This window comes from Oryctolagus cuniculus, chromosome 4, assembly GCF_964237555.1.
Source record: "Oryctolagus cuniculus chromosome 4, mOryCun1.1, whole genome shotgun sequence".
NCBI lineage: Eukaryota > Metazoa > Chordata > Mammalia > Lagomorpha > Leporidae > Oryctolagus > Oryctolagus cuniculus.
This window is the reverse complement of record NC_091435.1, coordinates 169,793,461-169,808,890: the sequence shown is the minus strand read 5'-3', so window position 1 is coordinate 169,808,890 and position 15,430 is coordinate 169,793,461. Positions and strand designations below refer to the sequence as shown.

The following is a 15,430-nucleotide window of genomic DNA, read 5'->3' as shown; positions in this document are numbered from 1 at the left end:
CCCCAGGCACCTGTGTGCAGCCCCGCCCACCCCACAGGGAACCTGCTGACAGCCCCAGGCACCTGTGTGCAGCCCCGCCCACCCCACAGGGAACCTGCTGACAGCCCCAGGCACCTGTGTGCAGCCCCGCCCACCCCACAGGGGACCTGCTGGCCCCAGGCACCTGTGTGCAGCCCCACCCACCCCACAGGAGACTTGCTGGCCCCATTCACCTGTGTGCAGCCCCGCCCACCCCACAGGAGACTTGCTGGCCCCAGGCACCTGCGTGCAGCCCCGCCCACCCCACAGGAGACTTGCTGGCCCCATTCACCTGTGTGCAGCCCCACCCACCCCACAGGAGACCTGCTGGCCCCATTCACCTGTGTGCAGCCCCGCCCACCCCACAGGGAATCTGCTGACAGCCCCAGGCACCTGTGTGCAGCCCCGCCCACCCCACAGGGGACCCGCTGGCAGCCCCAGGCACCTGTGTGCAGCCCCGCCCACCCCACAGGAGACTTGCTGGCCCCAGGCACCTGTGTGCAGCCCCACCCACCCCACAGGAGACTTGCTGGCCCCATTCACCTGTGTGCGGCCCCGCCCACCCCACAGGGGACCTGCTGGCCCCATTCACCTGTGTGCAGCCCCGCCCACCCCACAGGAGACTTGCTGGCCCCAGGCACCTGCGTGCAGCCCCGCCCACCCCACAGGAGACTTGCTGGCCCCATTCACCTGTGTGCAGCCCCACCCACCCCACAGGAGACCTGCTGGCCCCATTCACCTGTGTGCAGCCCCACCCACCCCACAGGAGACTTGCTGGCCCCAGGCACCTGCGTGCAGCCCCGCCCACCCCACAGGGGACTAGCTGGCAGCCCCAGTCACCTGCGTGCAGCCCCGCCCACCCCACAGGGGACTAGCTGGCAGCCCCAGTCACCTGTGTGCAGCCCCGCCCACCCCACCGGGAACCCGCTGGCAGCCCCAGGAACCTGTGTGCAGCCCCGCCCACCCCACAGGGAACCCGCTGGCAGCCCCAGGCACCTGTGTGCGGCCCCGCCCACCCCACAGGGGACCTGCTGGCCCCAGGCACCTGTGTGCAGCCCCGCCCACCCCACAGAGGACCCGCTGGCAGCCCCAGGCACCTGTGTGTGGCCCCGCCCACCCCACAGGGAATCTGCTGACAGCCCCAGGCACCTGTGTGCAGCCCCACCCACCCCACAGGGGACCTGCTGGCAGCCCCAGGCACCTGTGTGCGGCCCCACCCACCCCACAGGGGACCCCTGGCAGCCCCAGGCACCTGTGTGCAGCCCCGCAGCAGCAGGGCCTTCAGGCCCCGGCAGCCCCGCACCAGAGCCTCGATGCCATCCTTTGTGATCTGGTCACACCAGGAGAGGTTCAGGTACTCCAGGCTGCGGCAGCCCTCGCTGTGACAGAGAGCAGAAACGTCATGCGCAGGCTTTCAGACAGTTCACCACCACCCCGAGCCCGGGGCGTCGCCGGCGTTCAGAGGGACACGCTCTCAGGGACCTCGCCGAGCCACCTGCTTCCCAGGATACGCCGAGTGTGTGCAGCTTCGGGGCTTCTCGCCGGACACCAGCACCCTTACCTGATCCCCTGTAAGGAGCTGTTTGTGATGGACACACAGGAGGTCAGGTCCAGATGTCTCAGCTTGGAACAGAATCTGCCTAGGCTGTAGCAGGTGCTGGGTGGAGAAGGGCAGGCACACTGCAGACGTTGTCAGCCACGCCTCTGCCCTCCCTCCCCGCGGCCACTGGGCCTCCCAGCGAATCCCTTCTCACCTGTTGGTGATCTTCGTGCACCCGTTGAGGTTTAGATGTTCAATGTTCCTGCAGTTCTGTGCAAAAGTCCTAGAACGAGAAAACGCTTTAAAACCCCTTGCAGGTTTCCAGGCAGCCACTAGAGGGCAGGGGTACCCATTCACACTCGGAGTAGCTCGCCCCGAGCTTCTTATTCCTGTGCACACAGATCACAGCGGATTCGGGGGTGGATCTCGGAGGCGCCCGGACAGCCTGCTGCTCTAGGGAGCGGCAGTGTCAGTGCTGCGGCTCTGGGCCTGGGGTCGACTACCTGTTCATCAACTCTTCACACCTACCGTGGTGAGTCATCGGGGTGTGGAAGCCGGGCTCCCTGTTCCTTCCCCTCAATAGAAAAATCAGTCTGAAACAAGCAAGTGAAGCCTCCTTGTCCTGTGCCATGAAGTGCCCTGACGTCACTGAGCTGCCTGGAGAAACCTTCTCTGGCCCCGGGAGGGAGCAGTGTCGCCCAGTACCCACACCCACGCCTTTACTGGCAAGCACGCTTCGATGGCCTGTGGGTCTGTAGCAAGGCCAGATCCCACAGGGACCACTCACTGCTGAACGTAATCAGCAGGGACCGGCTCAGGCATCAATACATCGCGTCGGACGAGTCCTGACTATTCCATTCCACACCCAAAAGCCTCCAAACCGGGCTTCTCTCCTCCGGGCCTGCCCTGCACAGCCTGATGGGCGGGGGAGGGGCTGATGTCCAGGAAGACTGCGGCAGCTGGCTCCAGCGCACACAGAAGCGCGCTGACGTGCAGCGGACTCAGAGCGGCCGAGCGCGCAGAGCGCCCCCTGGGAAGTCCTGAGCAGCACACGCGTGGGGGAGCCCCAGGCTGGGGAAAGAATCCAGCACCAAGTATGCCTGGAACAGCCAGGGCCCACCCCAGGAGGGGCGTGGGGCCCCTTCCCACCAGTCCTGAGTGGAAAATGGATCCTCACGGGTCACCAGGGAGAACACAAGGGGCTTGCTTTGGGAGTAGAGAACAAGCAGCCTTAGACTACGGACTGCCTTGGTCCAGTCTAACGACTCCTGAGAACAGGAGTGGAAAGGAACTACTTCCGAGTACCTCGACTGCAGTCCAGAACAAAACTCAAAGGCATTCACAGGAATACAAAAATATCCTGCATTCAACAGAGTAAAACTCACATGTCTGGCATCAAACAAAAACAATCATGATGTCAAGAAAGGAGGAAAAGTTGCCCCTAATGAGGAGAAAATCCATTCTATGGAAATCCACTCAATGGCAGAAAGCACAGAGAAGCACATTAGCGTAACTGCAGTACGTGAAATACAGCCCACGAAGCCCGGGTAGACACCAAATACGTCATGCAGAGACGCGAGAGACACCGAGATCCAAACTGCGAGGTGGCGACGACAACGGCTGAGGTGCCAAGTTATGGGTGCTGTCAGCAACTGAGTAGAAAGATTGGTAAACCTCGAGACTTGCCAATACAAGCTATCCAAAAAGAGTCACAGACAAAAAAAAACAAAAAAAAAAAAACAAAAAAAAACAAAAAAAAACAAACCCAGAGCGCGAGTGAGCCGCGGGACACCGTCAGGTAACACAACGCACAGCCATGACCGGAGCCCCACGGCACGGTGAGGGAGATGTCTGAGGAAACAATGGCCACATCCCCACATCCCCAAACCTCAGGAAAACCGGAAACCCACAGAAGCAAGGAGTTCAAAGAACCCCGTGTTATCAGCTTTGCGCCACCCGAGGAGGTACCCAGAGAACCGACTTACGGGGGGCAGGGGTCGACCCGGACTCATGGTCTGGGGCTGGGCCCTGTTGGCCGGCTGTCTTGCAGGGGCCGGGCACTGGCAGTGGTGGGTGTTTGCGGAGGAACAGCCACGTGGTGACCAGCAAAGCTTGGCCTCCACGACCAACCCTCTTGTGAGAACCGCCGTCAGACACGCCCCCGGGACCACAGAACTTCCCAAACACCCTCACTGAACCGAATCCACCCTCTCTGGGGCTCACACATGTGCACGAGTTGTACAGCTAAGCACAGGAAACACGGACAAGGTGCGCCCAGGCATACCACAGCCAGGCCGCTCAAAGGCAGTGCAGAGAACGTGCTGGCAGCAACCAGAGAGAGGACAGGGCAGTGACACTGAGGGCCAGGGCTGCACTGGGCACAGCGGGTCATGCTGCCTCCTGCGTGCCAGCAGCCCACACTGGGGCACAGGTTCAAGTCCGGCTGCGCTGCTTCCAATCCAGCTTCCTGCTGATGTGCTGGGAAGGCAGGGCCACACGCCCAAGCACTTGGGCATGCCACCATGTGGGGAGCAGGATGAAGTTCCTGGTGCTGGCTCTGGCCTGGACAAGCCCTGCTGATGCAGCCATATGGGGAGTGAACCAGCACAGACACTCCTCTCCCTCTCCCTCTCTCCCACCCTTCCCGTTCCCTCCTCCTCGCTGTCACTCAGCCTTCCGAATGAATGAACAAACCAACCAATGAATGAATCTTAAATTAGAACAATAAGCATGACAGGACAGGTGGGCACCTGGACCAGCAGTTAGGTGCCGCCTGGAACGCCCACGTCCTGGACAGGGCCTGGGTCTCGGTCGTGGCACATCCTGGGACGCAGCAGGTGATGGCCCAGAGCTTGGCTCCCTGCCACCCACCTGGGAGATCTGGATGGAGCTCCAGGCTCCTGGCTTTGTTCTAACTCAGCCCTGGATGTGATGGGCATTTAGGGAGTGAAGCAGCAGATGGAAGATCGCTGCCTGTCTCTGTGTCTCTGTCTGCATTCAAATAAAATGAAACAAATCTTAATTAAAAAATGACAGATTTCTCATCAGTAACAAAAAAAAAGGGAGAAAACAGAGAGGAGCATCCTTAAAATCTGAAAACAAAAACCTAAAAACACAAAATCTAGCAAAAATTATTTTTTCAATGCAGGGAATAAATTTTTTCCCAAAGTACACTACATTTTGAAGTAAAAATCAATGCTGAAGAGTATTTCAGGCAGAAAGAAAATGACATAAGAGGGGCCGGCGCTGTGGCGCAGTGGGTTAAAGCCCTGGCCTGAAGTGCCGGCATCCTATATGGGTGCTGGTTCTAGTCCTGGCTGCTCCACTTCCAATCTAGCTCTCTGCTGTGGCCTGGCAAAGCAGTACAAGATGGCCCAAGTCCTTGGGCCCCTGCACCCACGTGGGAGACCTGGAGGAAGCCCCTGGCTCCTGGCTTCAGATCAGTGCAGTTCCGGCCATTACGGCCACTGGGGAGTGAACCAGCGGATGGAAGACCTCTCTCTCCCTCCCTCCCTCTTTCTCTCCCTCCTTCCCTCTCTCCCTTTCTCTGCTCTCCTCTCTCTGTGTAACTCTGACTTTCAAAGAAATAAATCTTTAAAAAAAAAAAAAAAAGAAAATGACGCAAGAGGAAATAATGTGTCTGCACAAGGGAATGGAGAATACTGGAAATGGTAACTATTTGGATATATACAACTTCCTAGTTAAATTCTTTAAAAATAAGTGAATGTTAAAATACTAACGAACTACTGTTGAGTTTATGTCGCAAGTCAAATTAAAATGTATAAGTGAGGATAAATGAAGGTAGACAGTAATAAGATGTGTACTATAAACTCTAACCACTAAAATTATGAAATGAAGTTTTAGCTATCAACTAAAATATTTTACTAAATGGAATCATAAAAATAATTAGTTCGAAAGGAGACCAAAAAATCAGGAAAAGGAGGCCGGCGCCGCAGCTCACTAGGCTAATCCTCCGCCTAGCGGCGCCGGCACACCGGGTTCTAGTCCCGGTTGGGGCGCCGGATTCTGTCCCGGTTGCCCCTTTTCCAGGCCAGCTCTCTGCTGTGGCCAGGGAGTGCAGTGGAGGATGGCCCAAGTACTTGGGCCCATGGGAGACCAGGAAAAGCACCTGGCTCCTGCCATCGGATCAGCACGGTGCGCCAGCCACAGCACGCTGGCCGCGGCGGCCATTGGAGGGTGAACCAAAGGCAAAAGGAAGACCTTTCTCTCTGTCTCTCTCACTGTCCACTCTATTAAAAAAAAATATTAGGGGAGGGGAGGGGAGGGAAGTGGGGGGAGGGAAGGTAGGGGGAGGGGGAGGGAAGGTGGGAGGAAGGGGAAGGGAGGTGGGGAGGGGAGGGAGGGGAGGGAGGTGGGGGAGGGGAGAGGAGAAGGAAGGAAAGGGGAGAAGGTTGAGGGAGGGGGGAGGGGAAAGGAGGGAAGGTGGGGGGGAGGGGAGGGGGAGGGTGGGGGAGGAAAATAAACTCATAGACCCTCAAGGAGCAGTAGACAGACATAAAATTAGAAGCAGAGATTGAAATACTCTTCTCTCAATGGCTGAGTCACAGGGCTGACGGGAGGGAGAGACACCACCCGCCACCCTGCTCCGACACTTCCCCCAGCAGCAGCTGCAAACACGTCCTACACAGGTGCACGTGGGTCATCCACCAAGCAAGGTCACACACCAAGTCCCAGTGAAATGAAAGGGACTCAAGGCCATGCAAAGTATGTTCTGTGATAACAATGGAATAAAATTAGGAATCAGTAACATGAAGATGTCCAGAAGGTGCCCAAATATGTGGGAACTAAAGAATCCACTTCTGAACAACCCACAGTCAAGAAGCACGGGCAGTCAGCACTTTGCGCTGAACAGAAGTGCAGCAGAGCCGTGAGAGTCTGCGGCATGCTTCTAACTCTGCACCCTGCGGCACATCTGCAGCGCTCAGTTCCCACGTCAGTGAAGAAAAAGTCCCCACAACTTCAGCTTCTATCCTGACAAATAGAGACTGAATGAAACTCAAAGTAAACAAAACGTTAAATCAATGATGTAGAAAACAGAGAAATAATGAAAGGTGAGCGGACACAAATGCTTTGACAGCTTCAATACAATTAAAAAACTCTGTCCAACCAACAGGGGGGAAAAGGCACAAAAATTACCCAGTTTCAGAAATAAAAGGAGATTTTATACATACTATATAATACTGCAGATTTTATACATACTATAATAGTTAGGAGATATAACAAAAACTTCATGCTAATAAATCCACGAACTTAGATGAAAGGGAAAACGTAAAAGACACAAACCACCAAACTCAGAAAAAAAAAAAAAGAAAAACTAGAGTTCTATACACGTTAAAGAAACTGAATTTGTAGTTAAAAACCTCCTTTAACTCCTTCAACAAACAGGCAGGACCTGATGGCCTCAATGATGAATTCTACTAAATTTTTAAGAAAAAAGATCAAACCCACAAAGTTGACATGAACGCTTCCAGAAAACTTAACAGGAAGACATTCTTCCCATTTCATTCCATCAGGCCAGGCCAACATTACCTCGAAACCAAAACCAGACAAAAACAGTACAAGAAAAAAAAAATAAAACATTAATGCTCATGAAAGCAGATGAAAAATTTAACAAATAGAATCTAACAATAATATAGAAAACATATTACAACTTAAGTGGGGTTTTATAAACTGCAAGATTGAGGACTGGCTTAATGTTATAGGAAAAAAAAATATATATAGGGGCCAGCGCTATGGCACAGTGGGTTAAAGTCCTGGCTTGATGTGCTAGCATCCCGTATGGGTGCCGGTTCTAGTCCTGGCTGCTCCTCTTCCTGTCCAGCTCTCTGCTATGGCCTGGGAAAGCAGAAGAAGATGGCCCAAGTCCTTGGGCCCCTGCACCCACGTGGGAGACTGGGAAGAAGCTCCTGGTTCCTGACTTCAGATTGATGCAGCTCTGGCCGTTGTGGCCATTTGGAGAGTGAACCAGCGGATGGAAGACTTCTCTTCTCTCTGCCTCTCCTTCTCTCTCTGTGTAACTCTTTCAAATAAATAAATAAATCTTAAAAAAAAAAAATCAACCCCAAATCAATCATTAGATCTAAACTACAAACTTCTAGAAGAAAATAGGAGAAAATTTTTATGACCATGGATTTAGGCAACAATTTCTCAATAAGTGATACCAAAAGAATGACCCGTAAAAGAAAAATGACAAACTGAACTTCACCAAAATGAAAAGGTTCTCTTCCTAAAGATCATTAAGAATAAAAAAATAAACCATAAACTTGGAGAAAATACTTCTAAAACAAAAACCTGCTGAGTGTCTGTATGTAGAACATACTGAGGCACAGCGGGCAAAGCCTCAGTGAGTGCCATGCGAGTGCCAGTTTGAGTCCTGGCTGCTCCACCATGATCCAGCTCCCTGCTAGTGGCCCGTTCATCGTAAAGACTATTTTGCAGGACTGGTGCTTTGGCGTGGCAGGTTAAGCCACCACCTGCAGTGTCTGCATCCCTTATAGGCACCAGTTCGAGTCCCAGCTGCCACTTCTGATCCGGCCCTCATCTAGTGGCCTGGGAAAAGCAGTGGAAGATGGCTCAAGTGCTTTGGCCGCTGCCCTCATGTGGGAGACCCAGATGAAGCTCCTGGCTCAGCACTGGCCACGGCAGCCATTTGGGGAATGAACCAGTAGATCAAAGCTCGCTCTAACTCTGACTTTCAAGTAAATAAATCAATAAATCTTTTAAAGAGGGAGAGAGGGACGAAGGGAAGGAGGGAGGGAGGGAGGAAGAGAGAGATCTTCCATCCACTGGTTCATTCCCCAAGTGGCCGCAACCAGGAGCTTCTCTGGGGTCTCCCACGTTCATGCAAGGGCTCAAACACTTGGCCCATCCTCCACTGCTCTCCCAGGACATTAGCAGGGAGCTGGATTGGGAATGGAGCAGCCGGCACACAAACCAGCACCAGTGTGGGACGCCAGTGTCACAGCGATGGCTTTGCCCACCATGACACAGCACTGGCCTGTGGGGAGCAACTCGGACTAGACTAAGTTACTGGAATTAAGACTTATTCTATGCATCTGCTATCCCACAATATGGCGCTGGGAAAGGAGCAAACAGCTTCTACCCAGCTGCCTCCAGTTCAACCAATAAACTGTAGGACCTGCTCCTGATTGGAGGAGAGCAGCGTACTCGGCGTGTGGGTAGCAGAGTTGGGATTGGTGGAAGAGGACTATAAAGGAGGAGAGAGACAACATGCACCAGGAACATCTAAGGGGAACACCTGAGGAACATCTGAGCAGCCCCCGAGAGAGCCGGCCGGCGGTGTGCTGCTCCCCTGCGGAAGTGGGGAAAGTGGCAGGGGGAACCGCCCTTCCACGGAGGTGGAAGGGACGGTAGCCAACCCGGGAAGAACCAGCAGCAAACCCGGGGAGGGCCGAGCAGACGAAAGAACAACGCAGGGTCCTGTGACGTTCCTCCACGAAGACAGGGAGCGACACTGGCCTAACTCAAGGGGATCTCTAACTCAAGGGGAGAGCTCGCAAGTATGTTGTTAGCCATAGATTTTTTTTCTTTTTATAGGTAATCATCAAATTGAGGAAGCGTCCCTCTGTTTCCAGTTGGCTGAGTTTTTGGTTGGTTTTTAAAAGTGTTTTTAAATTTATTTCCTGTTCAAGAGCAGGGAGGCAGGCAGACAGGAGTCCCACTCGTTGCTTCACTCCCTAGAGGACTGGGCCAGGGGCTTGAGCCCAACCCAGGTCTCCCACGTGGGTGGCGGGGACCCAACCACTTGAGCCGTCATTGCTGCCTCCGTTTCTGAATTGGCAAGGAGCCGGAATGAGGGGCTGGCACTGGGGACTGAACCCAGGCATCCAGTATGGACTGCATGTTCTTTGACTTGATATTTCAAAGTGTAGTATTTAGTTTTCAAATATCTATCTGAAAATCTATTTTTTAAGTCAATGGTAAGAAAACAAACAGTCTAATTTAAAAATGGGCACAAGATTTTAACAGATTTTCCATCCAAGAAAGAACACGGCTGCAGACGTTCAGGCTGGCGGTGAAGGTGCCGCTTGGGACGCCTCTGTCAGGTGCCCCAGTGTGGTTCCTGGCTCAGCTCCCTGCTAACCTGCAGCCTGGGACAGCAGGTGATGGCTGCAACAGCTGGGTCCCTGCCTCTCACACGCGGGACTGGACTGAGTTCCCAGCTCTTGGCTTCAGCCTGGCCCAGCCCTGGCCATTGCAGAACTTGTGCACTGAATGAGGGGATGGGAAGTTTCCGTGTCTCTCCCTGTCAAATAAATGCATTTTCCAAGAGATATGTGTATAGCAAATATTTACATAAGAATATGTTCAACGGCATTAATCACTAGAGCAATAAAAATTAAAACCACAAAAAGATACTACTATACATCTATTAGAATGGTTAAAATTAAAAAGGACTGACCATGCCAAAAGCTAGCAAGGGAGCAGAAGAACCACAAGTCTGATACCCCCTGTGGTAATGTAAAACCACACCATCTCTGGGAACGTGGGTCTCCTAACTGGCACCTTAACCACTAAGCCAGACACACACAAAAATGTGCACGTTCAGTACAGCAACTGAAAACCTGTTTCTGATGTGTGGCTGACTGAGCCCGTGGATGTGAACCCCTGGTACAGCAGGCCGGCTGACCGCGTTAAATAAAATGTTAGGAGTGACAGCTAGCGTGCGGGGGCAGCAAGCAGACTGCTGTCTGCTTGGCGTGAGGCAGGGAGGGATGAGTGGATTTCAGAGACACAAAAGGAAGCTTTGGTGGGACACGCATATGTTCACTATCCTGATTGTGACATGGGTTTAATGAGTGTCCAGACACACGTCTTTTAAAAAAGATTTGTTTTGGCCGGCACCGAGGCTCACTAGGCTAATCCTCCGCCTTGTGGCGCCGCCACACCGGGTTCTAGTCCCGGTCGGGGCGCCGGATTCTGTCCCAGTTGCCCCTCTTCCAGGCCAGCTCTCTGTTGTGGCCAGGGAGTGCAGTGGAGGATGGCCCAAGTGCTTGGGCCCTGCACCCTCATGGGAGACCAGGAGAAGCACCTAGCTCCTGCCATCAGATCAGCGCAATGTGCCAGCCGCAGCGCGCTGGCCGCGGCAGCCATTGGAGGGTGAACCAACGGCAAAGGAAGACCTTTCTCTCTGTCTCTCTCTCTAACTGTCCACTCTGCCTGTCAAAAAAAAAAAAAAAAATCTTGTTTTATTTGAAAGCCAGAGTTACAGAGACAGAGGGAGAGACAGGGAGAGATCTCTTCCTTCCATCCACTGGTTTGCTCCCCACATGACCACAATGGCTGAGCTAGGCCAGGTCAAGGTCAGGAGCTTGAACTCCATCCAGGTCTCCCACACAGGTGGCAGGGGCGGAGGACTCAGGCCATTTCCTGCTGCTTTCCCAGGCGCGTGAGCAGGAAGCCAGATCGGAAGTGGAGCGGCCGGGACTTGAAACAGCACTCACAGGCGATGCTCGAGCTGCAGGCAGTCGCTTAGCCCACGGCACCAACCGCTGGCCCCGGAATGCGTTTGTGACTTAGGGTGTTTTCTTCTCTTTTTGAAATTAATTAATTTATTTGAAAATCAGAGTTAGAGAGAGAGAGAGAGAGAGAGCAAGCTCCTATCCTCTGGTTTACTCCCCAGATGGCTACAAAGAACAGGGCTGGGCCAGGTCAAAGTCAGGAGCCAGGAGCTTCATCTGGGTCTCCCAAGGGGTGGCAGGGCCCAAACACTTGAACCATCTTCTGCTGCTTTCTCCGGCCACAGCAGGGAGCTGGATCGGAAGTGGAGCAGCTGAGACTTGAACCAGCACCCATATGGGATGCTGGCACTGCAGGCGGCAGCTTTACTTGCTATGTCCCAACACCAGCTCCGACTTAGGATATTTTCAACTTAAGATGCGTTTATGAGGACATCAGCCTTGTCATAAGCCTAGGAGTGGCTCCATTTCTATACCGCGGACTACCACTCAGAAATGCAAAGGAAAGAACTTTTGATATACACACAACAGGAATGATCTGAAAGCAATTACGTGGGCTGAAAGAAGTCAGGCAAAAAGGAATACAGCTGTTCCTCAGTAGCCACGGCAGACGGGTGCCAGCAGACTCCCCGGGGATACCTGTGGGTGCTCAAGTCCCATACATAAATGGCGGAGTATTTGCATACAACCTCTGCAGATCCTCCCACACAATTTAAATAATCTCCAGACTACTTACAATACCCACGGCACAGTGCTATGTAAACAGTTGCTAAACAAGAACAAAAACGTGCACGTTCAGTACAGCAACTGAAAACCTGTTTCTGATGTGTGGCTGATTGAGCCCGTGGATGTGAACCCCTGGTACAGCAGGCCGGCTGACTGCGTTAGCGTGCGGGGCAGCAAGCAGACTGCTGTCTGCTTGGCGTGAGGCAGGGATGGGAGGGATGAGTGGATTTCAGAGACACACGAGGAAGCTTTGGTGGGACACGCATATGTCCACTATCCTGATTGTGACATGGGTTTAATGAGTGTCCACAGATTGCGAAATTTACCCAATTACACACTTGGAATTTGCATCTCAACTGAATCTCAATGAAGTTGTTCAGAATGCCAGGGCTTACACATACACAACAATGTGGCAGAGGCGACAAGGACAGCACACGCCAGGCCCTGGGTGGTGGCTGTAAGCTGCCGAGGTCAGCGCCTGTTACAGGAGGGCTCAACAGCCTGGGGGGATGAACAGCCGGTCCACCAGGGAGACAGCAGGTGGGGCGGGCAGAGGCCGAGGCTGCTCCTTCCCTGTCACGACTCTGTCGTCATTCTCATGGTGATCTGGTCTTCACACACAAAAATATACACAGTTCTCCGACAAAGTAATACAGATGATTTCTCTAAAATAAGATTCTTTGGCTGCTATGGTTTTATGTCAGTTGCCAAGGTAAGAATGTGTTCTTGGGGCCAGCACTGTGGCACAGCAGGTAAAGTGCACCATGCAACACCGACGTCCTAAGTGGGCACCGGTTTGCGTCCTGGCTACTCCACTTCCAATCCAGCTCCTGGAAAAGCAGTGGAAGACGGCCCGGGTGTTGGGCCCCTGCTCCCATGTGGAAGCCCCAGATGAAGCTCCCGGCTCCTGGCTTCAGCCTGGCTCAGCCCTGGCGGTTGCGGCCACTTGGGAAGTGAACCAGAGGATGGACGATCTCTCTTCTCCATTTCTCCCTCTCTGTGTAACTCAGACTTTCAGATAAATAAATTTAAAAAAAAAATGAATGTGTGTCTTTGCTATCCCTTATTGACAATTCACAGCTTTAGATTCTTTAATGTAACCACCAAACGATGCAAGCTCCTCATTCTAATTTATCTGAGGACATACCGCTGTGGCAGCTTCCAGTTAAGGTAGAATCAGCCCAGGCTACTGCTTTACGACGCTTAAGCAGCAGAAAACGGCGTGATGATCTTGATTTAAAAACAAATCCACGTTTGTTCCGTACCTTTTTTTAAAATAATTATTTATTTATCTGAAAGACAGAGCTACAGAAAGAGAGGGAAAGAGAGAGAGAGAAATCTTCCTTCTGCTGGTTCATTCCCCAAACGGCTGCGTCGACCACCAGGCCCATTAGCAGGGAGCTGGGTGGGAAGTGGAGCAGCCGGGATTGAACCAATGCCCCGATGTGGGATGCCGGCGCAGCAGGCTGCGGCTTAACCCTGTGTGCCACAGCGCCAGCCCGACCCGTGAAAGATGCTCTGAGCCCATTTGTTCTAGCAATGGTACAGCACATGTTCCCATCACCGATTCTACGGTCTGCATTCTCTATATTCCACACATGCTATGGTCTGCGACTGATGCACACCGTGGTAACACTGCAGCCTGCAAGAACACAAAGTCTGTTGCAAGGAGTAGCTCCTCCGTTAGCCAGTCTCTGACGTGAGACGGAGGCCTGGCGGACAAGGCCCTGACAGTTCCAAACCCTGTCTCCTGACCCAGAAAGCCCCTTCAAGTGCAGGACCTTAGTAGCAGTTCGGTAACATTTCCAATAAACAATGACTACCCATGAGAAGTGGGCATGGGTCTGGCTGGACAGGCTATATTGCTAACTTTAATAAAATCAGTGCAATACTCACACCTCATTATGAGCAAGCCCAATTCCAGCCCGCGCTAAGGAGATTTGTTAGTCACTGACTCTGCTGTTTAGCACAGTTCCTGTTGGAAACAGGGGCCAGGAGACCGGGAGGGCCGCACCGTGAAGCGGGAACGGAGGAGATGAACAAGTGCATCGCGTGCAGCGTCTCACGCGGTGCCAGGACACACGGGCGCTACCAGCGCTGCCCCGCAGAAGAGGGCCCCGACCCTCAGCCGCAGGAAGTAACGCATCCCCTCTCCTGCAACAGCGGGACTCGGCTTCCGACCGGGCTGCTGCGCCCAGGTCACGGCTCCCACATTGCTGCGTGCAGCCCCGCGGAGAGACCTGGCCGCAGACAGGCGTGTGCTGTGCACGGGCCGACTGACTTCAAGGACGAGTCCCCGACCCCGACGCAGCCGCGCAGGCTGAGCTTCCTCGGGAACCCGCCGCACCGCTTCGAGATGTTCTCCACCACGCGGCCCTTGAATCGACAGGCGGAGAAAGTCATTGTTCATGCTGCTTCCCTAACAGCCAAACAGCGTGACACCTGGGAACCAGGCCCACGTCTCCAGCGTAACACAAGACAGTGTGCAACGTCCCTCCAGGACCTCAGCCTTATCCCTGTGCATAAGGGGGCTGCAAGCAAGGAAACGGCTTTAATTCAAGCATTAAGTGCGTTTGAAAACACAACAAAGCCCTGCACTGCCTCCTGAACACGCCTGCCCTGGGGTCAGTCCTCGCCTGCTTGGCACTCACACCTGTCCCCTATCCATAAGGCTCTTTGAGGGAGCTGGGAGAACACTGGCTCCCTAAAGCAGAGCGCTAAAGCAGCACTGATTAAAAAAGGAAGTCCTGGGGTCAGATGTTCGGCACAGGAGTTAGGTCGCTACTTGGGACATCGGCATCCCGCATCCGAGCGCATCCGGGTCCCGGCTCCGCCTCCGATCCCAGCGTTCTGCTAACGCGCACTGGGGGCAGCAGATGATGGCTCAAGCACTTGAGTCCTCGTCACCCGCATGGGAGACCGGGGTGGAGCCACAGGCTCCCGGCTTCACCCTGGCCGGCCCTGGCTCTTTCAAGCATTGAGGGAGTGAACCAGTGGATCAGATCTCTCTCAAATAAATGAAAAAATAAATACTTTTTAATTTTTTTTAAAAAGGGAAATCCTACTCCAGCTAAGCATTACTACTATTCTAAGGGTATGAAAATGTATTGGGGCCACTGTGGCAAAGTGGGTAAGGCCGCCGCCTGCAGTGCCAGCATCCCATATGGGCACCAGTTCAAGACCCGGCTATTCCACTTCTGATCCAGCTCTCGGCTGTGGCCTGGAAAGCAGTAGAAGATGCCCAAGTCCTTGGGCCCCTGCACCCACGTGGGAGACCTGGAAGAAGCTCCTGGTTCCTGACTTCGGATTGGTGCAGCTGTGGTTGTTGTGGCCATTTGGGGAGTGAACCAGCGGACGGAAGACCTCTCTCTCTCTCTCCCTCTCCCTCTCTCTGTGTAACTCTTTCAAGTAAAATAAATTTTTTTAAATGCATTGTAAATGCTTCCTCTCACCCCCCTCAGTGCTCCCGAGGGCTGTGTAGCACTAGGAACTCACTCCTTCTACCTAACTCTGACTTGGCACCTTGCTTCACAAAACAGCAATCTGTAAGATTTACTTATTTATTTGAAAGGCAGAGTTACAGAGAGCGACACAGAGCTCTTCTACCTGTTGGCTCACTCCCCAAATGGCCACAATGGCAGGGCTG

The 15,430-nt window shown here is 53.4% G+C and overlaps 1 protein-coding gene across 1 annotated transcript in view; it reads right to left on the bottom strand.

The window, feature by feature from the left end:
- FBXL2 (F-box and leucine rich repeat protein 2) overlaps window positions 1-15,430 on the bottom strand; it is a 96,501-nt gene that overhangs the window by 13,886 nt on the left and 67,185 nt on the right. Inside the window, 4 exon segments of the mRNA XM_051818546.2 lie at window positions 1,271-1,397; window positions 1,580-1,675; window positions 1,773-1,841; window positions 14,066-14,160. Coding sequence (XP_051674506.2) covers window positions 1,271-1,397; window positions 1,580-1,675; window positions 1,773-1,841; window positions 14,066-14,160 — 387 coding nt within the window.